Genomic DNA, 23,054 nt, shown 5'->3' with positions numbered 1-23,054 from the left:
CCCAACGTTTTAGTAAATTATGAATATCGTCTTACACAAATGTATTGACAGCAACACAAGCGCCTACGAAGGTTTATTAGTAAAGAATCATAAAGAATACCTGGCTTTTACAGAATTTTCACGAGAGTAGCAATCCTCTCGATCCTTGGATTCATTATCGGTCAGTCATCAATCTCTCCCAAATACAAGGTCTTGTCACTGGATCCAGAAAGAATAAGCGGCTCTTTTGGACTAAAGTCCACAGTATTGACACTGCCATTGTGCCCAGGCAGTTTGTAGAGAATTCTTCTTGTATTTACATCCCAAATGTAGACATGTCGATCGGCGGAACCCGAGGATATTTTATCTGTACCTGGCGACCATGCGCAACGCAGCAGATTTTTCTCAAAGTTGTGCTGATGGCCCTGAAACACCTTAACACATCGTTCGCCTGGGGCATACGGCCTTACGTCCCACACTCTCAAGGTGTTATCCATGGCATTTGTCAAAACAAAGTCACCTTCGGGAGACAAAGACATTCCTGTAATTGTATCGGAATGACCACGCAGGTGATGCAAAACGGCTTGTTTTCGAATATCCCAGATCTTTAGTTCGTTGTCGATGCCACCGCTTATCACTTGTTCTCCAGTATCACCAAAACAAACTGCAGTGACTTGGAAGGGAGATTCCAATGTATGTGCGGCGTGCTTTTTCCTGGCATCCCAGATTTTTATGCTGCGGTCATCGCTGCCCGAACATAGAATCTGCTGACCCCTACGCGAGCCCTGCACGCTGTTCACAAAATTTCCGTGACCCTTGAACCGCCGTTGCCTCTGGCCTGTGACTATATCCCAGATGGCCAATGTTTTGTCTGTGGAGCAGGTGAAGATGTGCGAGCCATCCGGCGTAAAGTGAGCTTCCATCACAGCGCCACTGTGTCCAGACATGGCCATCACATTATCGCAGTCCCCGTACACCTGCCAGATGTCTGAAATGGATATTTTTATATTCTTTATGTCTATTGAAAGAAAATAACTGTAATAAAAATGGGAATCCTTCCTGACACAACTGAATATTAAGCTCCTCAATATATTACATACATATTTGCCTATCGAATCCGGAGGAAAGTAATAACTCCCCCTCGGGATGGAACTCGGCTGTAAAAATCTCGCCTTCATGTCCTTCCAGCTGCATTATAGGCGCTTGTAGATTTGAGGTACGTCTCACGCCCTACATAAGTGGTAAATAATATTAAACAAATCAAATGTCGACATGTTTCGGGTGCTTCTTCTTGCCGGCACACTTACCGACTCAAGGAGTGCTTTATCTCGATTTGTGAAGGCGACCAGGTCGCTTTTGCTGCGCTTTGCCTCTTGTGCCAATACCACGGCATTATTGGGTCTTTTAGTGCCCATTATTCAGGTTTTATTTGTAAAACACAATTAATCTGATACAAAATTTGTGAGCCGTGAGGGAGTGTTACCAGAGCATCATATTATTTCATCGCATATAGAAAAGTACTAAAATATCCTACTATTTCATACAGATTTGGCTATATTTAGAATTGCTAGCACTACTCAAAATACTAAAAATATACCACAGACATATTTTGGTTTTCTTTATTTTTACAGATTTTGCGAATATACAATAAGGATTAACCAAGAAGTACGGCTCTCCGATTAATATGCATCCACGCGAGGAGGGTCCGCAAAGAATTCCTGGCCTTTGCGCTCTCCCTTAAGCCATTGCTTATAGCGCTCGTTTCGCATAGCCTGAAATGCAAAATTTTAGATAAAAACATACAAATCTTATGCATGCATCATTAAGGGAAAACCTACATGAAAACGCATAAGCTGCTTTTGCATGCCTACGCACTCCTGGAAGTCGGAGATTAGGTCGGCGCATTCCCGTTTTCCACGCTCCAAGCCGTACGCCTCGAAGCACTCCATCATCTTCATCTCAAATTTGCCGCATTTGTCATAGGTCTGATGGTTAATTAGGCAACCAGTTAGATCGGTCAAAGGCAGACGCAAAAAGGGACTCAACGACATTTTGTCTGTGGAATAAAATGCAACCGATTTTAGTTTATTTATGGGAGCATGCAAAGTTTCCACCACTCTGTTCTGTGACGTAACAATAAACAACATCCCAAAGTGTCACACTCCAAGTATCACTCATTGGGTCCAAGCACTTATTTTAGGTCTTTTTTTTTTATCAACATTTAGCAGTTATCCCTAATGTCAGACCTTAAATTACTGGCAATTTGCGATAAAAACAATTCTCTTCTATTAATGCACTCACAAAAACATAAAAGTTATCGATATCAGGAGGCCGTATTTGTGTGGGCTATCGTCGGGCACAGTCGTTCTTCAAAATCAGGGGGCGGTATTTGTGTCAGCTCTCCACGTTTTGTTTACAAAACTACTTTTTACAAGAACCATGAAAAATCAGGATTTGGTAGATTTCCTAAGCTCCTTGGGAGTGTGCGAAATATGTCAGCTACGTTACCTGAAGGCCAGGGGAACGGAGTACAAGGACATCAAAGAAACCCTGCAAAAGGTTAGGATATTGCTTGCTTAAAATTTCTTGACAATAATAAATGACAGACTTCTCTTTATATGCCTAGTTCGATGTAAAACTGAATAAAAATGTGGTGTACGACGGGAAACTAATATCCTACGAAGCTCAACCTGCTAAGAAAGCCCGAATAGGAATTTGTCCAACGTGCATGGGCTTGTTCTCAAAGGACTTTCAGATGGAGCTCCTCGGGTGCATATTAGCTTCGGACTTTGCAAAATATGATTGCCAGAAAATAGTATTGGCAATAAGTTTGCCCATGTCGCTGCAGCTGAGACAGTTATCAATGTGGTTTGCTTTAAAAAGAAAATTCGGGGCATCCATAGACGATAATATTCCCCCCGATGTGCCAATAAAGGAGGCTGTTAAGCTTATTCTACACCCCATTATTTGCGACAAGTTGGAGAAGGAGTACGATGCCAATGGCCTGATGATCAATATAGATCTCACACATAAGCTGGAAAACGAAGAGGTGGAGAAACTGGTGCAATTAAACAAGGAGGCTTTTCCTGCCAAGGCTGCGTACCAAAAGCGCATTGAAATTTCGAGAGGTTTACTGGAGAAACAGTACCAACCTTCTAAAGTGAAAGCGGAAACCTTTGAGAAATATTTTGAAATACCTTGTACACAGGTAGAGGAATCTCTAAAGCTCGGGTCAATAGATTTGCAAGGACCACTAGTTTGTGTGGCTGGCAGGTATCGAAAGTTGAGCAGGGAACTCTCTCACACTCCCTGGATTTTAAGTGGCCAGAGACTAATGGATGACAGTATAGAGGAAATTATTATTAGGCATGTTGGTCCTCATTTTACAGAAAAGCTTGACAGAATCACCTTTATGTCGAGTGGTAGAGAAGATGTGGACGTCCGATGTTTGGGAAAAGGCAGACCATTTGTTTTGGAAATACCAAATGCCACAAGGAGCTGCTTGAGTCAAAACCAGGCCTTCCAGATGGAACGGGCTGTGGATGGATCTGGAAAAGTGTCCATACTTAACCTTCAAGTCGTAGCCAGAGAAGAATCTATCCACATTAAGACTGGTGAAGAACAGAAAAAGAAATTCTATCGCGCTTTATGTGCCTTAAAAGAACCTGTTACTGCGGAGATCCTGGATAAACTGCAAATTTCAACGAGCTTCGACATTCAGCAAAAGACCCCCATACGAGTTCTGCATCGACGTCCTTTGCACACGCGTCCTAGAAAGATTTATAGTGTTAAGGCTAAAGTACAACGTGGAAGTACCAAAGTATTGATCATCGATATTGTCACTCAAGCGGGCACTTATATAAAGGAGCTGGTTCACGGGGAATTTGGCAGGACAAAACCGTCATTGTCCTCGATCGTAGGCAAGCCCATCGATATTCAAGCTCTGGATGTGGTCGGGATTGATTTGGATTGGCCTTTAGAGGTAAATAACTCGACATGTATAGAGTAGCGATGTTAAAAGTGCATTTGGTCAGATTTCTGCTGATTAAAATAAATATAAAAAAACAAGCTACGAATTCAAAGATATAGTTTTGGCTAATTTTGGTTACGGTATTGAAAACAAAATTAATTCTGATCAATAGAGAGTTATGGCACAAGTTTCATTATTATGACAGCCTAATAACTTTTTAAAGTTGTAGGGTTTAGATCCTTATATTCTTTTGCCTGATAATTGGCAATAGAGTATAACATCCAGCTAAAGGACAAGCTGACATGCGCAGTTGATGTAACGAGCCTTGGGTGTTCTCACTATAGTCAAGCTCTGGCATTAAGTACAAAAGGAGTTAGCAAGCTGGAAAATTTGACATTCGTTGCTAGAGAGTTGAACTGTTTTGTTATGGCCAAGCCAACTGAAAAAATCGAAAAAATATAAGTAAAAAGCCGAACGCAGTGCAATAAAATTTCCAGTCAAATGCAAGAGTGTGTGAAAACTAACGATTAAAGCAGAGTAAAAAAGTCCGAGTTAGACAGATAATTGCAGGCAAAATGTTCTTTCGGCATGTTTTGGAACGCAGGGATAGCGTCAGTGATGTGTCCCTCCCTCTGCCAAGCACGGAAAGTTCACAAGTGCACTACAATAACGAAAGTGTCACTTACGTGAGTAGTGCTGCCGATAGTAAAGTCAAGGACAGCAATAACAACCAGTCGACGGTCGGTTTGGGTGCTCCACTGTCCGCTTCAATGAAAATTCAACGCCGGTCGGAGGCCGCAATAGGGGCAGTGCAACTGACTCCGCTGTGGGAGCACATTCTTCGTACCCGCCGCCTCCCGGAAAAAATGTCACCCACGGCACTTTACGCCGAGTTCCATGAGCGCTTGCAGGATCCAGAGTGGCAGGTGCGGCAACACGCGCTGCGAGTTCTCGTCGACGTTCTCGTGGTAATGCAAGACGAGGCCGATGGTCACATGGAGCGGGAGCAGCTCATTGGCTTACTGGTCGAGAACCTGGGCCATCAAGCGCCCACTGTGCGTAAGGGAGCCCTTGATTGTTTAAGGGTCTACCTTGCCGAAACCGCTATTCCTGAGGCGGTCATTCTTGGAATTCTTGACACCGGCCTGACCAAAAACGTCTTCACGAAATCAGATCACATGGGTCGTCTTAGCTGTGGTGTTTTGCTCTCACTGCCTGCTCTTCTGCAATCAACTATGCACACTTCACAGAGACGCCGTATTGCACATAATATTTTGGAGCGGGTGGTGCAGCTAATTGATCAAGTGCCCCAACAGGAAATAACAACGAAAGTCTTAACGAAAATCAGAGAGCTTTTGGGAATTAACGAATTTGAAAGCATTATGGGTGATTTGGGTCGTGCCGACGCTCTAACCAAGTACTATGAACTTTGTCAGGTTTACGGGGTGACTGGAAAACAAAAAAGAAATGATATGGTAAAAACCGGCGCTTGGAGAGCTTTACCTAGTGAAACAGGTTGGAGAAACACCAAGGCCATACATAACTTGGACGGTTCGCCGGAAATGCAGTCGAACTGTCCAGAAAAAGGAAAGGTAATCATGGAAACTGAGATCAAGATCAACGATGACACTGTGACAATGCGGATCCTCGAGGCGGATACCGAGACCGAAGAGTCTGACAGCCCAGGAAGAAATCTTTCAAAGAATGAAGAGTCGACGGATCTAGTTTGCCACCCTTTTTTGACCAGTGCTAACAGCCTCCACAAACTCAGTGTTGGGGAGGGAATTTTTCACGTTTTAAGTGATTCAGAATTGGAGGAGCCGCACATCATCAAACCTGTCAGTGTTTCAGAGCCAAGTACTCCCTCTCGAGGGCTGAAGCGTGTCACATTTGGGGGGGAAATCGTTAAGATGCGAACTCCTGATAGCGACGCAGCATCCTCTACAAACAATTCCCGAAACCCAGACCAGGTTAATGACATTGTCACTGTTTTGACCATGGAAAACCCAATGGTCAGTAAAAAAACCTCGTCAGTTAAGGAAAAGTCCAGTAACCAAGAGACATCGGCTCTCTTGGTGGAGATCCCTTTAGACAATACCAAGCCTTTGCCTCAAACAGGGCTTGTTAGTTCACAATCGTCTAGCGATGCACGACCAGGCAGTCCCCGCAAACGTCAGGAACCTCTCGGAAAGATGTCGCCATCATCGCGCTCTCCCGGATTCCGCAGTCGCAGCACCAGTCCAACAGGAAGCAACAGTATCAGCCCCAAAGTGCCGCACAATCAAATCGAGGTTTTGCACAATCTGCAGCGGGATCCGTCGCCTAGATCTCAGCGCCGCGTGGAAGACATTAATGGCGATCCGCAAGCACATTATCCACCAGGAAATCCCTCTGCCGCCCCGATACAGCCGTTAAAAGCTAAAACTGGCACTACGTCGTCGCCAGCCATACCGAAATCCTGGGAAGACTTGGACATTGTTAGCTATAAGACGCTGATGGACCTACGATCTGGGGTAAGTTTTTGAAGCGTGCTATTCAATAAGCTATAATTGCAATAAAATTAGTGGCCGACATTTAGCTTTTCCGTGTAATTGCATTTCTCTACCCGTTTGGGCTACTTTGTGCGAACGAAAATAAAGCAATGAAATTACACCACACGCTACGCCAACTTTGGGTTCAGGTCGCCCAGCGCTTTAGGTCCTAACTGGGTCACTAGGATATGTACAATTTCATATGCGTTCATAATTCTGCCTTCATAATGGGAGCCGCCCGGCTTTATGGTGGACTAGGCACGCATCACTCCACCCCCAGTCAGTATTGCTATTACAGGTGCTATTATATCGCCGGCGACCCTTTGCTTACTAATGAAAATTTTAGCGATAACCGACCCCTTTCTTCCCGAACCCATATCGGGCTGTTCTGTATAGGACAAAACCGGCTATTGCCAAGTCACTGTACCAATAACCTATTAATTTGAAGGTATATGTATACCCATCTTCGTTTAAAAACTTTGTTAATAATGGGGTTAATAACTTTTAACTAATAACTAATGGCCAAAATTGAGCAAAATAACAAGAAAATTTCGGAAAAAGTGCGTCAGCGAAATAAATCGTATTGTAACAGTAACAGGCAGGTGATTCAGATGGGCCCCTTATCACGACCAACTTTTTGAGTGGTGCACAAAAACTTTTGTATTCCGGTTGCAGTTGCATGTTGTAGGGACTAGGTGTTGGATTGGATTGGTTTGTTGGGGAGCTGCAGCCAAGTACCAAATACAAAGGTACAAGTTCTCCACCAGTGGCGTAGTTGGCCGGTCAATCATTTAAGTGCACGCGATTTTCATAGCACTATGCACAAAAACAAGAGCAAGAACCATAACCGACGCCCAGCCTGCAACTCGTATGCGACGATAAAATGGCAAGACCGTCATTATGGAACGATGTTTGATTAAGACGCTGGAGAAGGGGGTCAGGGCACAGAGCGTGTCAAGAAGTAGGTCATTTCAAGCACACAAAAAAAATAAAACATTAACCGAAATTATAGCGCGTACTAAATGTACTAAATACAAAGAGAAGGGTATGCTATTGTCGACTGCAAGTCCATTGATCTTCTTTTAATACGAATACCTTTTAAATTTAACTTTAATACTTTCAAGTGTGCGATTATTTAATTCATAATCAAATTTAATCATAAGCCCTTATGCTCAATTAAAAAACAAATGAAAACATGACATTATATTTATGACTGATTAAGTTGTTTCATCTGCCCAATTTCAAGAATTCAGTTCTGTGTGATTTAAACCGACATTTTAAATTAAAATTTGACAATTATCTCAAATAAAATATTTGCCCACTTTTATCCGCGTTTCTATCTTTCGCAGGACTGGCGCAATCGTATAACGGGAATCTCTCAATTGGAGATTGCCCTTAGCTTGTCTAGCAATTTAGCCTTGGTACAACCGTTTTTGGACAGCTTGCTTCGGACCCTCCTGTCATCGGAGCGCCATTTTAAGGTGTCCGAGCTAAAGAGGGAGTTGCTAGAAAACCTAATCTCACGACTGCCTTTGGACAACTTGGAGGAACGTACACCACAAATAATAACTGGACTTTGTCGCCAGGGCAACGCTGGAGCGAATCGCGTGTGCAAGTCTTTAATGCAGCGCCTTCCAGCTGGTACCATTGTGGCAAAACTGACTTCGCCAGAATTCTTACACGCAAAAAGTTCAAAGGTAAATTTTTTACATTGATTTCATATAATGTAATTTTAAAAGAATCCTTTTACTTCAGTTCCGGGACCATGCCCTTCAAATGTCCATCTATTCCCTGATGACTTTTCCGGGGACATGCTTCGACATTAGTCTACTTACGAGTCAGGCTGTCTACTCACTGCTAAACCACAAGCGACGCGTGCGGCTGGCGGCTCTTGAGGTTCTAGCTGTTTTGGCCGATATCTCTTCCATAAATGAGGTTATAAATATTGTCTCAGAAATGACCGCCGGCGTTGAGCTTGGGCCACTGGTGCTGGAGGCGACCACTGTGCGTCTCTCGCGCTTACAACTTCCAATTGTCACATACGATTGCGGCGTCCTTTTCGTTTTTAACCAAAACGAACCTGGATGCAGGCGTTCTGGAGCGGATGTGGATTGGATCTATCAGGGGGAAGGATCCGCCTCGCCTAACACCATCAAAAGGCGGCGAATACTGGCTGCAAGCAGTCAGCGCGACGTACTAGAAAGTACGGAAGCAAAAAATAATAAGGATGCATTCCACAGGTAGAAAAGAAAGTGCCTTGTTTTTGTACCTTTAAGTTAAGCATACGTTGACACTTTAAAAATAAGAAATACTACAACTTAAAAAGTTGTAAAATTAACTTCGCACACATAAAAAATCTTTACTCGTTTAAAATTGTCTTATACCTCATAGTTTCGCCCATGTTGACGACACATTGCACCCACACACTTTCCACTCTCCACCGGAAACTTTGGATATGACTAGCCCCACAAATGTGAGTTTCATGCATATTTTAAATACCTATAAATAATAGTTCTTTATGCTAGGAAATTTCTCAAAGATTATGCGCTGGCGCTAAAAGTAATAATAGTAAGTATACTCTAAATTTTAAATTAAATATATTTTTTATAACCGATCTTTTTATCAGTTGGAAACCAATCTTTCAAGGAGCGTCGCTTGTTAGCAAAGGCGTGCTCTGATACTTCCATGGATGGACGAAGTACTGACAGCACGGCAACCACCTGCAGCAGTGGAAGCACCACAGGTAGCTTTATACAGCTTACCCGCACTAGTGGTCAATTTGCTGGAACAACTTCCAGGTGTGTATTCTACGAACGAACTCTTTATTCTTCAATGTTTTTTTTATTAACAACGATAACAAATTTCTTACAGATTTCCCGCCATGAACCAGCATGCCGACTTTAACAATTTCATGCAGCGCAAGACTAAATCCTACTCCGTAGAGGTGCCGGCCTATCCGAAAGTCAGTTACTCGATTCCGAAGTCCCAGTCAATGCTTCGCAAGAAAATCCAGCACCAGCACTCTTTCTCAAAGCTGCGCAATGCAGCTTCTGTACAAGGCAAGTTTGCTTCAGCGGTGGCCTGCAAGTATTAACATTATCTCGCTTACTTTCTAGACTTCGAAACTACAAAATTAAACAAGTCACAAGGTAGTCAGCAGAGTGATGTTTTCGAAGAACACCAGCCATCACCGGATCCCGTGTAAGTTTTTATCTCATATCAAAGCCCATTCATTCAATGGCTAGGTTAACCTACATTTTTTAAAACCCCACTGAGATATATTTGACCACTGGCCGGGTTGAAAGTTAAAGGGGCGAATTCTCGTCAACAACAACAATAAGTCACCCCGGCCAGAGCACGCACCTCCTCACAAAATTGTGGCATTAAAGGTGTCGGGTTGCTTAACCTAAATAATTGAAGTGCGCAGTGGAAATCGCGTTGGTAAAACTCTAGAATGTGGTGGGAGACATTGGTCAACGTCACAGGTGACAAACCTTCAAGTGACCACTGGTGATTCAACCTAAATTCGGTTCTAAATTAAAAGCTAAGTAAAATATAAAGAACAATTAAGGGGACGCATTAAAAAATTTCTTATACGGTTATTTTTTTGTAAGTTGAACGGAACATGTTTAGTTAGTACATTAGAAATAGTTATCCAATGACAGCATACATTTTTAAATTTTAGCCATCCAAGAACCTAAGTACCCTTACGGTACTCTTTAGACAACTAGTTATAAAGCCGTCTTCGGGACTCTCCACAATGAAACGAAGGCGCCCGAAGATGACTAAGAGGTCCTTGTTTAGAAACCGTAACGTCTTGAGGAAAACGCCACTACTCAGCAAGCCCGTGGCCAGTTAGCTTGAAGTTCGTTGCTGGTGGACGCTAGACCATTCCGCGACCTTTCCGTGGCTTCGATTTGGCACCCTAAGGGTGGGCGGGTGTTCTAACAATATATTGTGTGCTCGTGTGATTGCTTGGAAAACGCAATGTCCTGTTTTTCGTTTGCAGCTATGGATTTGTTGTGGGTTCCCGGTATGGAAGCTCATTTGAATTGGTCAAAACGACTGGCGACGAGCAGTGTAAACAGTCAGCAAAGTCGCGTTGCTTAAAGTGGTCGCCAATTGCGGGTATCTCGGGTCTATAATCCAATTGACAATCACGGAAAAATGCATAATGCGTTTTCCTGTGATGCGCAGCCATCTGATCTGTTTCGTAGGACACGTACTCTGTTTCACTCACTAAGAGCGTGTATCTGCCACAAGGCTGCAGAGGCACATTCTGTGGTTCACGGGGTTTTTTGCGGTCACAATTCGGTCACCGGCACCTGCTGCAGAGTCGACAGGGCTCTGGAGTCAAAAAAATCGATGCAAATTGATATAGAAAGCCAGTTACTCGATGATGAGCCCAGTTTCGTCGTTTTTCAGCCACCGAGAGGTACTGAAAATGGCAAAGCTTATCTTGAATTTGAGGAGTTGTAAGTCTTTAAACATTTCAAAAGATAACGAGTTATTTTTATCCTTGCCTTCACAGAGAAACGGAGGCAGCGAGGACAATACAGTCTTTGGAAACAGCTGTCCAACCTTTAACGGACGGTTCCCCCTTGTCCGTAAGATCCGTCAGTTATTCGCAAAAGTCGACAGCCTCGGTAAAATCTAGTGGCTGCCAAAGCGAGATGGCCCGTAGATCATCTTTATCCACCGGCGACCGCAACGGTTTCCCGCTGGAGGTGCTGATGAGTCGGGAACAGGATCCCGTTGAAGCCTTTGGAGAGTTGGTAGTGGACGACATTGAAGACGAGACCGAAACGGAACCTCCCCCTCATGAGGAGCCACCCAAGCTAAACGGAAGCCTAAATAGCCTTCACAGTAAAACAGAGAGTATTAAAACTCAGTTGGAAGACACTACACCTCAGCTTTCAAGGGCTCAGTCAGTAAAATCGCTGCCCATTGAGGAGGATATTGAGGGCAGCAATAGCTTCGTGGTAGTCGAAGAAGTACATCACGAACTAGAGTCATCGCCCGCGGTTACTACGCCAGCAAAGCAATTACAGGAGGAGCCAGTAGCTTCTGAAAACCCAAAGCTAAATAGTCATAAAGTTGACACAAAGGTGGTCTCAGCGCATGACGACATAGTGATCCATTCACGAAGTATTTCACTAGACTCACTTTTTGGGCAACGGCCGTGCTCAAAACAAGGATCTCTGGACACCAGCACAAGCACCACAGACAGTACCTCGCAGTCCGGTTCTCAATTGGGAAACATCGGCATCCTCGGGAAGGCACAACACACGCCGCTCAAGCAGAAGTCCAAGACATCCTACTTTTTGCGTGCTCAGAGACGAGTCTCACCCGTAAAGCAGGCCATTAAGATGTCTCAGGCGGAACTCTTTCCGCAGAATATGGAGCGCTTTGATAAACCTCGTGATGCTCTGCTTAAGACTTTCGACCAATTAGACTCTAGCAACTGGGAAACAAATATGACTGGTCTGAAAGGAATGGTGCGTCTGATTCGCTACCATGCCGACACATTAGACAATCAGATGCACATGACTTGTATTCAGCTCACCCGGTCAGTCCGAAATCTGCGGTCTCAAGTGGCTCGCGCTTCCTGCCAGGCGGCTGCAGAGTTATTCTCCCTCAAGTCCTCTAGTCTTCAGCAAGAGTGTGACGATTTAGTGTGTGCTCTTCTGCATCGCACCGCTGACACTAACCGATTTCTCCGCGCTGATGCAGCTCATGCTCTGGAGTCGATGGTGGATCATGCACAGCCGCAGAAAATACTCAACATCCTGGCGACAAAGGGAGCCCAGCACCAGAACGCACTGGTACGAACCACTTCAGCAAAGCTGCTCTTCAGGCTTGTCGAACGTCTCGGCAACGATCGGATCTATGCTATGGCCCGCGAGAGTCGGGACAAATTTTTCGTGGTGGGGGCCAATTTACTGCTGGAGGGCAGCCTCGAAACGCGCAGCTACGCCAAGTCCTTGTTCCGGGCCCTGTCCGAGCACCATAGTTACCAGCGACTACTGTTGGAGGTGATACCACCGCGTACATACAGGAATGTGGAGAAAACGCTTAGAAGCATAACACGTTGACTTCGGTAGATCGAAATCTGTACAGTAGAGATCTGCTTTCCGAAGCTACTGGAAGCTTACACGTGTTACACACATTAAATTAAATTTGAGTCTTAAGTTTATCATGAGCGTATCTTTAGCTAAAAACAATAAAATTATTGAAAAATTAAAAAAGAAGTTTGGAGCTACTTATGGGTGGAATATTCATGTTGATGGCATAAAAACAATTATGCAACAATTAGTTGAAACACGCACAAGCACGCAAACACGGCTCGAATTCCTAAAAATGGAAGTACTTTTGGATTTCATTCTGATTATATTCTTAAGCTACTCCTAAATACTAATTAAAAGCATTTTAAAATCTCAAAGTAATCTGCGTTTATCATTGTGGCGTTGGTCCGACCTCCTGTTGCCTCCCTGCATGTGCTGGTGGTGTTGCTTTGGTGGCATTCTCGGCCGGTTGCGTTCCATTACGGAGCTGTCGCTACGGCGCCGCTGATCACCGTTGTTCCCAAACGTATTGCGATCGTAAGGTTTGGCGCTATGCAAGCTGTGGCGGGCGTGGCGTGGAGGTGACGCCTTCGGAGACGTCTCCAATATAAACGGATTGCGCAAGCGACTCTGGTTAAAGGTGTGCGGATGCTTGGTCTTGTCCGCGCCTTGTTGTTTGATGGTCACTTTTTTTGTGAACAGTTCCAAACCTTGGTATAAATCCATGGCAAAGGGCACTGCACACAGGCGTTGGTAGGTGACAAATCCAAAGTTCCGTTGCCGTCCCGTATTGTCAGTGGGTATTCGCACTCCCTCGAGAGGACCAGCTTGCAAGAAGACCTCGTACAAAATTTCCTCCGTCACCCGCTCGTCTAAATTTCCGCAGAACAGAGTGCGCTGCTCCTCGTCCTCCTCCTCGATGTCGTCCTCAAATTCATCACCAACCTCATCACCGTTCCCATTGAAAGCATACGGGCCAAAAGACTGGTGCTGCGTGCCAGGCGGCATGCCGTATCCGTAGCTATTCAAGTGCGGAGGCGGCATCATCATCGGTACAACTCCCGCACTACTGTACATTTGCTGCATTACCTTTTGCAAGTCCATTTCGCTTCACGAAATAAATAGACTCTTCTTCGAAATGTAGCAAAACAAAAAAACGGTCACCCTAAATAGAAACGATAGAATCGCAGTGCTATAAAGCGAGAAAAGACGAACTGACGAAACTGTGAACTTTTGTTTTGAGAACTGGTTCTTAGTGGTGAGTAGGGACACTCAAATGGTTTCTGTTAATAAGGTGAAATACAATTTTCCTGACGAGGTGCATAAGCGTCGCTGATAACAGAGACATTTTAATTAGAGGTCGCGCCTGCTGATGTTTCCGATGGTTGTCATTTTCATCGCCGACTCTTTTGATTGAGCTCTTCTTGTTGTACTAACTTTTCATAACAATTCATCTTCACACCTCGACGATATGAATCAAAGCAACTATTTAGTCAGGGGACACTGGCTGTGAGTAAAAAGCAAAGCTACACAAAAACAATTGAGGGGTGTAAGTTTGGAATGGGCCGGCTGTGGTTTACCCTACACTTAATAATACAAATTAATGAGAACATTTACTTACATGTATTTCCAACTGACTAATTCAGTCTTGAAGCTTTTAAAAGTTCCCATTTACAAAATACGTTTAAAACTTCAAACCAAAAACCTTTTAATATAATATAATATAAAATAAAAATTATATGAATTCGCCAGTGTGGTTTTTGGTGTTTGGGACATTTAATTAAGAGAGAGGGAAAAATGCCGAGTATTATGAGAACGAAAGAGCAGAAAAATGACGAGTACTATGAGAACGTTCTGTGATAGTTATCAACGCCACTTGAGCCAATATTTCGCGTAGCGTCGAAACTCGACAAATAAACTAGACTATCGCACATATAAACGCACACATATTTGTGGATTTAATACCTCTGAAACTATGCGCAATCAAAGGTAGAAAAGCACTCTCGCCGAAATTGACGGAATCATTTAGTCGTTTATTGGGCGCCTAGTAGCACAGCAATGGGAGAAGTTCCAAAAATCAAGGACTTATCACAAGTAGTCGAACGTCATCTGCCACAAGGCTTTACCTTGGAGTCGTACGCTAGTCGTTACCTAACCAAGCCCGGAGACAACTATGGCAGCATTATGTTGGCCGTGCAAGCGAAAATCCGAAGTGCAGACGGTGCTTTTCGGGAATTGCCGCTTATAGCAAAGCTCCCGCCACTCACCAACGACCTTTATTGGCAAATCTTTCAGCCCGAACGCACCTGTATTACGGAGAATGCTGTTTATCAGTACTTGTCACCTGAACTGGACAAGTTGCAGCTGGAGTCGGGCATCCTGCCCGCAAAACTTTTTGACGGATTCCCGCGATACTTCGGCTCCCGCATCTCGCTTGATTCTCGGGCTTCGAAAGTGGATCGGAATGCCATTTTAGTTCAAGAGAACGTCACTGTGCGCGGCTATCAGCCGGGTAACAGACACCGCCCGTACAATCTGGCTGAAACTGTACTCGTCCTGCACTACTTGGCTCAGTACCATGCATTGCCCATCGCTTTGCGACTTAGGAAGCCGCAGGTGTACGAAAAATACGTACGACCGTACTTCAAGAAGTTCGACATGAACAGCAATATTGATCCTGTCGAGAAAGAACTTATGAACACTGAGATTCTTAAGGACATAAAATTGGTGACTAGTGATCAGCGAGAAGTGGATCGTGTCAAGGAGCTGCTGGATATTTTTGATGTCTTTCAAGCTAGCAAGGATGTGGAAGATGGGCCATTCACTACCCTTGTTCATGGAGATCTTTGGATCAACAATATGATGCTTAAATACGGTAAGAAGAGTCAGTTATTTGATCGAACAACGTTATTAATTCTATACAAATGTTTATCAGATGAGGAAGGCACTCCAGTTAGTGTGAAAATTGTTGACTTTCAAATTGCGCAATACGGATCCTTGGTGCACGATATCATCTTTTTGCTGTTCTCAAGTGTGGATGTCACTGTTTTGGAAGAGAACTATTACAATTTCCTAACTATTTACTACAATGCCTTTATTCAGACCTTGCGTGGCGTGAATATAGACACGAGCAACTATACATACGAGATGTACGACGGGTTCTCGAAATTTTGGGTATACTTTATAACCATTTTGTTTATTGCAGATTTCTGGAAGAGGTTCAACGAACAGCGCACATACAGATACCACATGCCATCTTCATGATGAAGGTAATCCTAGCTGATAATAGTACGCTTCCCGAAGATTACAAAGACGTGGATTTTACTGTGATGACCAAGAACACTGGAGTAAAAACTATTGTGACGAAATTTGAGGCTATCATGCGACTGGGAAAGAAGTTTAATATATTTTTCTGAGCTTTTTTCATGCAATAAACATTTCACCATAGCACACCGCTGTTACCAATTTCACATATATGTAAGATTTTGGCTTGAATTTAGAGGCAAAATCAATCCGATCTCTATATCTTTTTTTTTTATGCACTTGATATGTATGTAATAAGTAGAAAACAGCAGCAGTGCCGACTTCAGTGCACGTGTTATTGATCTGGACGAGTATGTCGTACAATATATACATACAACATGTACAAAAACAGCAAAACTTATTATCGACTTTCAAATGGCGCAAAACGGCATAATCTTGATTTTTTTATCAAATTATTATAGGGCTATCTTGGAGATACATTTTGAACACAAATGTAAGTCTACTGGGGTCTGTTTTGTGCCGTGTGGTGACTTAGAGGTTCACACCCTCGTTTGATAAGGTAGTAAGATAGACGACGTCCTATTGATTGATCGCAGCTCCGAGGGTTGTATACCGTCGCCATCCTATGGTTCACGCAACAAAGCTGAGTTTGTACTACAGTACGAATAAACTAAGCGAACTTCTAAGCTGGGCATATGGAACTAATTTGATAACTGATATTGACTAATGAGAATTTGATGGAGAGGACTAATTGTTTTATTATTTTCTTAGCTGGCCTCGGAAACAGTGAACCGATATTTCGAATGATCAGTATTGGGAAATATGCGCACTCTTTGGTTAGTTGTGATGACCATTAAGGCTTTAACGGTGCTTCTGGAGCTCAGAGGGATAAATAGTAAGGAGGTCGGTATTCTAAGCAGATCCCAAACTTTTATTTTATCGTAATTCTCCGACTAGAGCTGCTATTATGTGGCATTCACCTATGCCAACTGGACGGATGACCGACCTCGGTTTGTGGTGAATATGACGTTCTCAAACCAGACGGGCATCGGATCCGTCACTACCATAAACGAGGAAATAGCCTCTCCGGTCTCTCGTATTTTAATTCTCCAGCACTCTGCCCGTGAGAAGCCTCGAACCATATACAACGCTTCTACCAAATTATGTGACCTTCAGACCGTCTTTAACTCAGTGCCACTTTTTAAGCCAGCCAAGGACAACATGCTCAAGCAAAGTAACTATACATTAAGCTGCCCGCTGATCAAAGGTACCTACGCTATGAACAACATGCGCGTCAGCCCCAAGAATCCACTTCTCAGCCTTCTATATCAACGGAAGCACACCTTTTCGGTGAAGGGCGGATTATACGAGGAACTGCCGCGAGGTCGTCGGCTACGGCCGTTATCCACTTATTTCATGGCTGGAAAGGTTGTGAAAAAGTCCTGTGGCGCCAATGAGTGATCATCAATTTAAATCAGCAAAAGCTGATCTTCTGATTTATTTTTCAACAGCCCAATATTATACTACAGAATGTGAACTTACTTAAGTATACCACAAATTTTGATTATTACGGCAGTCAAAAGCATTAAAAAAAAAAACGTAGTTACCTTCTTGTTACCTTATGTAAAGAGAATAATGTTGCATGTGGACATACTTTACATACAGTGGACATACTTTAAGTCCTTCAATGCTGACAAATTTTCCAAACTAATTATAATCATCTATTAAGGCAGAACCGTTTCAATATGGAGACATTGTAACGGTTTGAGATTTACTAGGTCTTCCCAAATAATTACCGGCTGGCTAATGAGCAATAAGTCAAGTAAGCGAAGATGAAAAACGGGTGAATGAACTCAAATTGATTGCACGTTTCCAAACGTACAAAGAGTCTGGTTCAGCAGTAGCTCAGATACGTAAAAATAAAATAATTTAAATATTGAATGCTACGCCACAAAAATAAAAGGTTTCAAATTATTCATTTTAGCCCGGCACAAGCTGTGTAAAAAACTCCCAGTGAAATGTTTGACTTATTATCGGAAAACTCTTATCAACCTACTTGCACATAAACAAAGTCTTCGCCCTTTTGTTTACTCAACTCAATAATCTGTGCGGGTTCCATCCATTGTTTTATGCATTTACACAGATCGTAGCTTTCTGCCTTTAATCTCATTTGTTTAATTTAAGCGGACCACAAAAACATTATCAAAAATATATTTAAAAAAAAGACACAAAAAAATAATAAAAGCAAATTAAAATAATGCGCAATGATTGTGTGACACAAAAGACTCCCAATGCTTGAGTCTATGTCCGTCATCGGTTCGACTTCGGCGAATGCCTCAGGAATCAGGGGACTGAACTTTGTCTGGATAGATGCGCCAAAAAACCAAGGAACAGATCGCAGATCACTTGGTAGAAGCGTGTCGGGCGATGACGCAAATATAGCGAATCGCGTGTGGCCGAAGACACAGGCTAAAATAACAATAAATTAGGGGCGGAAAATCTTGGTATTCTCTGGAAAACTTAAAGAGAGCACGCAGTTGTTCTCTGTTTTTTGGTGATTCAGTTCAGTTGGTTCCAGGTTCTATATGCTCTCCACCTTAAATATAGACGCCTATCACGGCCAAAACATTTCAAATGGCGTGAGCAGTGTGAAATTAGATCAATAGACCAGATAAATGATAGCATTTTCTGACTGTATGCAATGGCGGAAGACACGAGCGTTAGATAAAAAGTCGGATTCGCTTTCGCCAAGTAAACACCATTTTTGAGCTGCAAATCTGTCCAAATACTTTTCGGTACGTGATCGATTAATTGTTGGTCATCGGTCACGTCACAGGACATAGCGATGTTTATATCTGCTTTCGGTTGACAGGTTTTATAATCGCCCAGAGTGCTGGTCATATATTTTTAAGCGTGCTATCGATTAAGAGTGCCTGTGCTATAAGTAGCACCATAAAAATTAATTTCAACAAGCAGTTGGTCCAATTGAAACAACATACATAAAAATAAACAGTGACCCCAGCAACGTTGATATTCACCTACAGCGTCATAAACAGGTCCCCTTTGTTTTGCTTTCATTTTATTTTCTCTCCAATTTTTTAGGACTTTTTCCGTAAGTTTGGTGTTATCAGTATATTTCCCAACCTCACACCCGTCGCAGCTGCGAATTGGTTTCTTGACCCAATTTTTGCATTAGGAAATTTATTTTTGCGTCTAGCAATATAAGAATTTGCCTCTTTGCATATGTTTTGTTCCTTTTTGCCATTTGAAGCCACAATGATTTATGGCACTATGATAACGCTAGCCAGTCGGTGTCATTCTATTGACCGAGTTAAATGGCACGCTGGCAATAATAATGGTAAGCGTTGATCATGCTTCAGTAGCCGGAAGGCCAAATTAGTGGCCTTTCTGTCTTATCAGTTGGGTCGGACTTTAAACGCTGCTAGCTTTTATTTATTATTTAACAATTGAGTGCGGTAGATACTTTTTAGAACAGAAATCTTATCATTTCATCTTATGCAAATTGCCAGGTCTAAGGCAACATAACTAGATCTCCTCAGACCTGCATTGTAAGATGCTGCCATCTTCGAACTCGTTCCATGCATACCAATGAACCTGCTTTAATTCATTAATGATCCGGTCTGGGGACGGTTGTGCGGAACTCTCGAGTTATGTGATCACAACAGGCTAGCTTCTTTATTTTGATTGTTTATGTGATTTTAAAATACTATCTACCTATATAAGGTATTCTGTTTTGAATATAACATATTCTGTTTTAAATCGAACAGAGGAATGCGCTTCAACCTTCGGACAAAGGGTGAACTCTTGGTCAATCGGTCTTGTTCGCTGAGCCTCTTTATCTCTGTGTATTCACCATTCTTTTGAATAAACGGAACCTTCTTATCTTCTTGTTTGACAACATTGCACATCCCTTAATCCATAATCCGCGCCCAGTGAAACCACGTCAACAAGCATCGTAAACTGAACCTTAGAATGTCAACCATTACGAATGCGCGAATGAAAAATGCACTCAAAAAAGTGCGTCATGTTGGGTTTTGTTCGTGAAATAAAATTGTTTTTTAGTAAAGCCTTTAAATAGATATAATTAATCTACTCGATCTCAAAAGCATATGGTAAAATCTACAAATAGTATCAAAAATTCGAAAACCCCTTTGCACATTTATGATATCTTCTTTATAGACAAGCTCGATACATTTTGTAAGTGTGGGGCAGCAAGGTGAGCAGTCTTATGGAACAGCACTGGGACGAATATGTTCGCGACAATGCTCAATCACATCGTTATCAGAAGGGAACATATTTTGCTGAGTTCCCATATCTTAAATTCACAACTATATATACCCGTATAGGAGTATAAGCCTCCACATTCTTACATTGATATTAATCTTGAAAAACATTCAGTGTAGACCAGATGGTTCTAGTGGAAAATTTTCCTTTGAAAACAAGGTCTTGCTTTCGTTGTTTTAGTTTTCGTGCCCCCATGTCACACTTATTTACAAACAAGCTGTTTTGTATTTTCAATTTTTCCCATTTGCTACTGCTGGACGCATTTAAAAGATTGAAAAAGGCCAATAGATTTAAGTTATGGTTTTTTATTTGTACCTTAGCTTTAGATCGAAATGTTTTTTTGAATATCTTTGAAATTTATAATTTTTGGGATGCTTGTACTAGGGATATATTTTTAGTGTTAGCAAATATAGAACGCTGTAAGATGCAACGTTTCTTATATACATAAATATATGTATACCCTTGTAGCATTATATCATATATTATTTTCTGTGAAATTCAACGCAACGAATTCTACTCAACAATTAGATCTATAAACAATTTAAGTGCGTATGGATATGAACGACAAATATGGATATCGTTTTAGTATTTTAGTGATATTCTATTCTTGTATATAACGTTCGATTTAACAAGAGAGGTCAACACATGTATGACTTTAAAACGTGCTGGCAAAATCTACATAAAATCCAAATAACTTTGTTTGATCTTAAGATAGTGCATAATGTAGAGTTTATTTTTTATTATTTAGTTAAAGCAAAAATAAGGTATACGTTATCTGTAAAATATTTATGGCAGATTATTATTGGGACCCCATTAAGTTCAGGTAAAATTTTTATCCTGTTCGGTTCTTCTTGCCACCCACCCTTACTCTTAAATGCTATACACACGCTTTTCGTGCCTCGTTCTACTGTCTTTTTGCATAAGCAAACAAAATTTTGCTCCTAATGAATTCAAAAGTAACCAAATAATCAGACAGGCTCCAGAACTCCGTAATATACTATTTACAAAGGATATTGAACCCATTAGTCCCGTTACTCAATCGTCATCTACGCCTATTCGTTGAGCAGACATGTGCGGACGATAGCACCGCACACGGCGTAGGGGTCACAGTTCGAGCTAGGCCGACGATCCTCGAAATATCCTTTTCCGGCTGTCGCCACGCCACGCGGCACTCTTACACTTACGGCCCGGTTAGCAACGCCCCAGGAAAACTTGTCTATGCTGGAAGTCTCGAGGCGACCAACAAGGCGACGTTCATTGTCCTTGCCCTCTTTGGGGTCATAGGCCTTGATGTGCCGCTCATGGTGCTTACTCAGCTTCTCGATAGCCTCTTCTATGGCTTTTATACCTCCCTCGGCACGCATGGCTTTCGTCGAAAAGTTGGTATGGGCGCCGGCTCCATTCCACTGGCCCTCCATCGGCTTAGGGTCGAAAGTTACTACCACGCCGTACTCCTCTGCAATGCGCTGCAAGATGTAGCGTGATACCCACAAATCGTCACTTGCCTTCAAACCTTCACTGGGACCAACTTGGTATTCCCACTGGGCGGGCATTACTTCGGCATTGGTGCCGGCGAAATGGATCCCCGCATATAAGCAGGCCACGGCATGGGCCTCCACGAGATCGCGAGCGTAGACACGGTCGGCTCCCACACCGCAGTAATAGGGTCCTTGTGGTGCCGGGAAACCGTTCTCTGGCCAGCCAAAGGGACGTCCGTCCACGTCAAGCAAAGTGTATTCTTGCTCGATGCCGAACCAGGGCTCCTGCTCACCGATCTTTTCAACTCCCGCCTGAAAGGCAGCCCGCTTGTTGGAGGCCGTCGGCTTGCCATCAGCACTATAGGTGTCGCACAGGACAATCACGTCGTTCTTGCCCGGCTTAAATGGATCGCGATAGAGGGCACGCGGCTTGAGCGTGGTGTCCGAATTTTCCCCGTGCGCCTGGTAGGTGGAGCTACCGTCATACTGCCAGTCTGGCAGGTCCTCAACAGAACTGGGAACCTTGTCTAGGACGCGGTCTTTAAGTCGGATGTTCTCACCGGTGCCATCGATCCATAGGTAAGTGGCTTGCACCCGGTTGGCAGGCGTTTCCAGGTTTCGGTATCGCTGCAGGATACTTTTGTCCAGCGCGGTGTTTGGCGAGTTGGCCAAGAACTGGGAGCGGGCCGTATAGGAGGTGCCCAACAGACGCAGTTGCTGCTTTGCGGGAGCCACAAGCTCCTTTTTGAGGAAGAGTCCGGCCACGCGGAATGCCATTTTGGTCCTTGATGAAAGTCGACGAGAAGGACAAAAGGACACTGTTAGTTAGGTATTGCTCGCGAGTGTGAGAACGTGCGCATTTATTCAAGGATGCTGCCAGAGCTGACTATTTTTATGTAATTATTTTTTTGGACTTGCTTTTCCTGGCGACTGGGTAAGTGTGTGCTCTACCAGTCCAGTTGCAGTCTTCCGCCCAACTTACCGTGCACTGCTCGTTTGTCCACTTCACAGTTATGTGATATGCTTTGTAGTCTCTGGCTGTGCAGGTCTTTTGGGTGTTTTCAGATTGCGGGACTTTTGGTGTCTGATTTTGTTAGTAGCTGCAGACCGACTGACCAATACGAGGTTTGGGAGGCTTGTGAGCACAGTTAGCGCGACAACATTCACTTTTTTCTCGTTTCGATTCAGTTCGTTTCGTCGCGCTCCTCTGTATTTCTTTATCGCGTTTTGTGACGCCGACGCACAGGCAAAGGCAAATGCCTCCCAGAGAGCGTTGAGAGCATACAAGCAGCAGAGTAAAAACCGCTAAAGGCAAGTAGCAGCTCTCGGAGAGCAAGGCAATGCGACCCAAAATGTTTCAATGCTGCACGATTAAGCTAAATCCCCAGTACGCTCATTCATGCATTACTGGCGCATTGTTTAAACGCCGAAAGCAAACAAGGAAAAATTCTCATTATAGAAC

The 23,054-nt window shown here is 43.2% G+C and overlaps 8 protein-coding genes across 9 annotated transcripts; 4 read left to right on the top strand and 4 right to left on the bottom strand.

Annotated features, from left to right (window-relative positions):
- Positions 1–40: 40 nt before the first annotated feature.
- On the bottom strand, positions 41–1,474 carry LOC108104195 (U5 small nuclear ribonucleoprotein 40 kDa protein). Its single transcript, XM_017210139.2, has 3 exons — positions 1,287–1,474; positions 1,080–1,209; positions 41–967 (listed from the first exon to the last, which is right to left on the bottom strand). Exons 1-3 carry the CDS (start codon positions 1,392–1,394, stop codon positions 162–164), a joined length of 1,044 nt encoding a protein of 347 aa, XP_017065628.1. The 5' UTR covers positions 1,395–1,474; the 3' UTR covers positions 41–161.
- Positions 1,475–1,584: 110 nt separating this feature from the next.
- Positions 1,585–2,385, bottom strand: LOC108104188 (NADH dehydrogenase [ubiquinone] iron-sulfur protein 5). Of its 2 annotated transcripts, none has more exons than XM_017210129.2 (3): positions 2,281–2,385; positions 1,818–2,035; positions 1,585–1,751 (listed from the first exon to the last, which is right to left on the bottom strand). In XM_017210129.2, the coding sequence occupies exons 2-3, from the start codon at positions 2,028–2,030 to the stop codon at positions 1,659–1,661; spliced, it is 306 nt and encodes a 101-aa protein (XP_017065618.1). In that variant the 5' UTR covers positions 2,031–2,035; positions 2,281–2,385; the 3' UTR covers positions 1,585–1,658. The 2 variants fall into 2 exon arrangements, with proteins under 2 accessions (XP_017065618.1, XP_017065617.1); XM_017210128.2 differs by having other exon boundaries at positions 2,226–2,318.
- Positions 2,332–4,061, top strand: LOC108104186 (putative tRNA pseudouridine synthase Pus10). The gene is made up of 2 exons (XM_017210126.2): positions 2,332–2,538; positions 2,606–4,061. The coding sequence occupies exons 1-2, from the start codon at positions 2,419–2,421 to the stop codon at positions 3,986–3,988; spliced, it is 1,503 nt and encodes a 500-aa protein (XP_017065615.1). The 5' UTR covers positions 2,332–2,418; the 3' UTR covers positions 3,989–4,061.
- An 88-nt stretch (positions 4,062–4,149) lies between these two features.
- On the top strand, positions 4,150–12,728 carry LOC108104185 (TOG array regulator of axonemal microtubules protein 1). The gene is made up of 9 exons (XM_017210125.2): positions 4,150–6,462; positions 7,830–8,177; positions 8,236–8,720; positions 8,872–8,953; positions 9,006–9,048; positions 9,107–9,278; positions 9,352–9,539; positions 9,597–9,681; positions 11,012–12,728. The coding sequence occupies exons 1-9, from the start codon at positions 4,525–4,527 to the stop codon at positions 12,573–12,575; spliced, it is 4,905 nt and encodes a 1,634-aa protein (XP_017065614.2). The 5' UTR covers positions 4,150–4,524; the 3' UTR covers positions 12,576–12,728.
- Positions 12,729–12,850: 122 nt separating this feature from the next.
- LOC108104187 (RNA-binding protein 7) lies at positions 12,851–13,716 on the bottom strand. Its single transcript, XM_017210127.2, has one exon. The coding sequence runs from the start codon at positions 13,647–13,649 to the stop codon at positions 12,918–12,920; it is 732 nt and encodes a 243-aa protein (XP_017065616.2). The 5' UTR covers positions 13,650–13,716; the 3' UTR covers positions 12,851–12,917.
- Positions 13,717–14,504: 788 nt separating this feature from the next.
- LOC108104171 lies at positions 14,505–15,992 on the top strand. The gene is made up of 3 exons (XM_017210076.2): positions 14,505–15,420; positions 15,481–15,694; positions 15,751–15,992. The coding sequence occupies exons 1-3, from the start codon at positions 14,604–14,606 to the stop codon at positions 15,959–15,961; spliced, it is 1,242 nt and encodes a 413-aa protein (XP_017065565.2). The 5' UTR covers positions 14,505–14,603; the 3' UTR covers positions 15,962–15,992.
- A 663-nt stretch (positions 15,993–16,655) lies between these two features.
- Positions 16,656–17,297, top strand: LOC108104169. Its single transcript, XM_017210074.2, has 2 exons — positions 16,656–16,712; positions 16,767–17,297. Exons 1-2 carry the CDS (start codon positions 16,656–16,658, stop codon positions 17,268–17,270), a joined length of 561 nt encoding a protein of 186 aa, XP_017065563.2. The 3' UTR covers positions 17,271–17,297.
- Positions 17,298–20,820: 3,523 nt separating this feature from the next.
- LOC108104194 (glutamine synthetase 1, mitochondrial) lies at positions 20,821–22,746 on the bottom strand. The gene is made up of 2 exons (XM_017210138.2): positions 22,575–22,746; positions 20,821–22,376 (listed from the first exon to the last, which is right to left on the bottom strand). Exon 2 carries the CDS (start codon positions 22,367–22,369, stop codon positions 21,167–21,169), a length of 1,203 nt encoding a protein of 400 aa, XP_017065627.1. The 5' UTR covers positions 22,370–22,376; positions 22,575–22,746; the 3' UTR covers positions 20,821–21,166.
- Between the last annotated feature and the right edge of the window lie 308 nt (positions 22,747–23,054).

The sequence above is a fragment of the Drosophila eugracilis genome, unplaced genomic scaffold, assembly GCF_018153835.1.
Source record: "Drosophila eugracilis isolate 14026-0451.02 unplaced genomic scaffold, ASM1815383v1 contig_386, whole genome shotgun sequence".
Taxonomy (NCBI): Eukaryota; Metazoa; Arthropoda; class Insecta; order Diptera; family Drosophilidae; genus Drosophila; species Drosophila eugracilis.
This window is presented reverse-complemented; position numbering and strand designations above follow the sequence as displayed.

Excerpts from the sequence above, each read along its gene's own strand:
- LOC108104195 (XM_017210139.2), bottom strand. The coding sequence starts at position 1,394 with ATGGGCACTAAAAGACCCAATAATGCCGTGGTATTGGCACAAGAGGCA. Across the intron at positions 1,210-1,286 it reads ATAAAGCACTCCTTGAGTCG|GGCGTGAGACGTACCTCAAA; the intron begins GTAAGTGTGCCG and ends CCACTTATGTAG. Across the intron at positions 968-1,079 it reads CGGATTCGATAGGCAAATAT|ACATCTGGCAGGTGTACGGG; the intron begins GTATGTAATATA and ends TATCCATTTCAG.
- LOC108104188 (XM_017210129.2), bottom strand. The coding sequence starts at position 2,030 with ATGTCGTTGAGTCCCTTTTTGCGTCTGCCTTTGACCGATCTAACTGGT. Across the intron at positions 1,752-1,817 it reads AGCAGCTTATGCGTTTTCAT|GCTATGCGAAACGAGCGCTA; the intron begins GTAGGTTTTCCC and ends TTTGCATTTCAG.
- LOC108104186 (XM_017210126.2), top strand. The coding sequence starts at position 2,419 with ATGAAAAATCAGGATTTGGTAGATTTCCTAAGCTCCTTGGGAGTGTGC. Across the intron at positions 2,539-2,605 it reads TCAAAGAAACCCTGCAAAAG|TTCGATGTAAAACTGAATAA; the intron begins GTTAGGATATTG and ends TTATATGCCTAG.
- LOC108104185 (XM_017210125.2), top strand. The coding sequence starts at position 4,525 with ATGTTCTTTCGGCATGTTTTGGAACGCAGGGATAGCGTCAGTGATGTG. Across the intron at positions 6,463-7,829 it reads TGATGGACCTACGATCTGGG|GACTGGCGCAATCGTATAAC; the intron begins GTAAGTTTTTGA and ends TATCTTTCGCAG. Across the intron at positions 8,721-8,871 it reads AATAAGGATGCATTCCACAG|TTTCGCCCATGTTGACGACA; the intron begins GTAGAAAAGAAA and ends TATACCTCATAG.
- LOC108104187 (XM_017210127.2), bottom strand. The coding sequence starts at position 13,649 with ATGGACTTGCAAAAGGTAATGCAGCAAATGTACAGTAGTGCGGGAGTT.
- LOC108104171 (XM_017210076.2), top strand. The coding sequence starts at position 14,604 with ATGGGAGAAGTTCCAAAAATCAAGGACTTATCACAAGTAGTCGAACGT. Across the intron at positions 15,421-15,480 it reads CAATATGATGCTTAAATACG|ATGAGGAAGGCACTCCAGTT; the intron begins GTAAGAAGAGTC and ends AATGTTTATCAG. Across the intron at positions 15,695-15,750 it reads AGCAACTATACATACGAGAT|ATTTCTGGAAGAGGTTCAAC; the intron begins GTACGACGGGTT and ends TGTTTATTGCAG.
- LOC108104169 (XM_017210074.2), top strand. The coding sequence starts at position 16,656 with ATGACCATTAAGGCTTTAACGGTGCTTCTGGAGCTCAGAGGGATAAAT. Across the intron at positions 16,713-16,766 it reads GAGGGATAAATAGTAAGGAG|AGCTGCTATTATGTGGCATT; the intron begins GTCGGTATTCTA and ends TTCTCCGACTAG.
- LOC108104194 (XM_017210138.2), bottom strand. The coding sequence starts at position 22,369 with ATGGCATTCCGCGTGGCCGGACTCTTCCTCAAAAAGGAGCTTGTGGCT.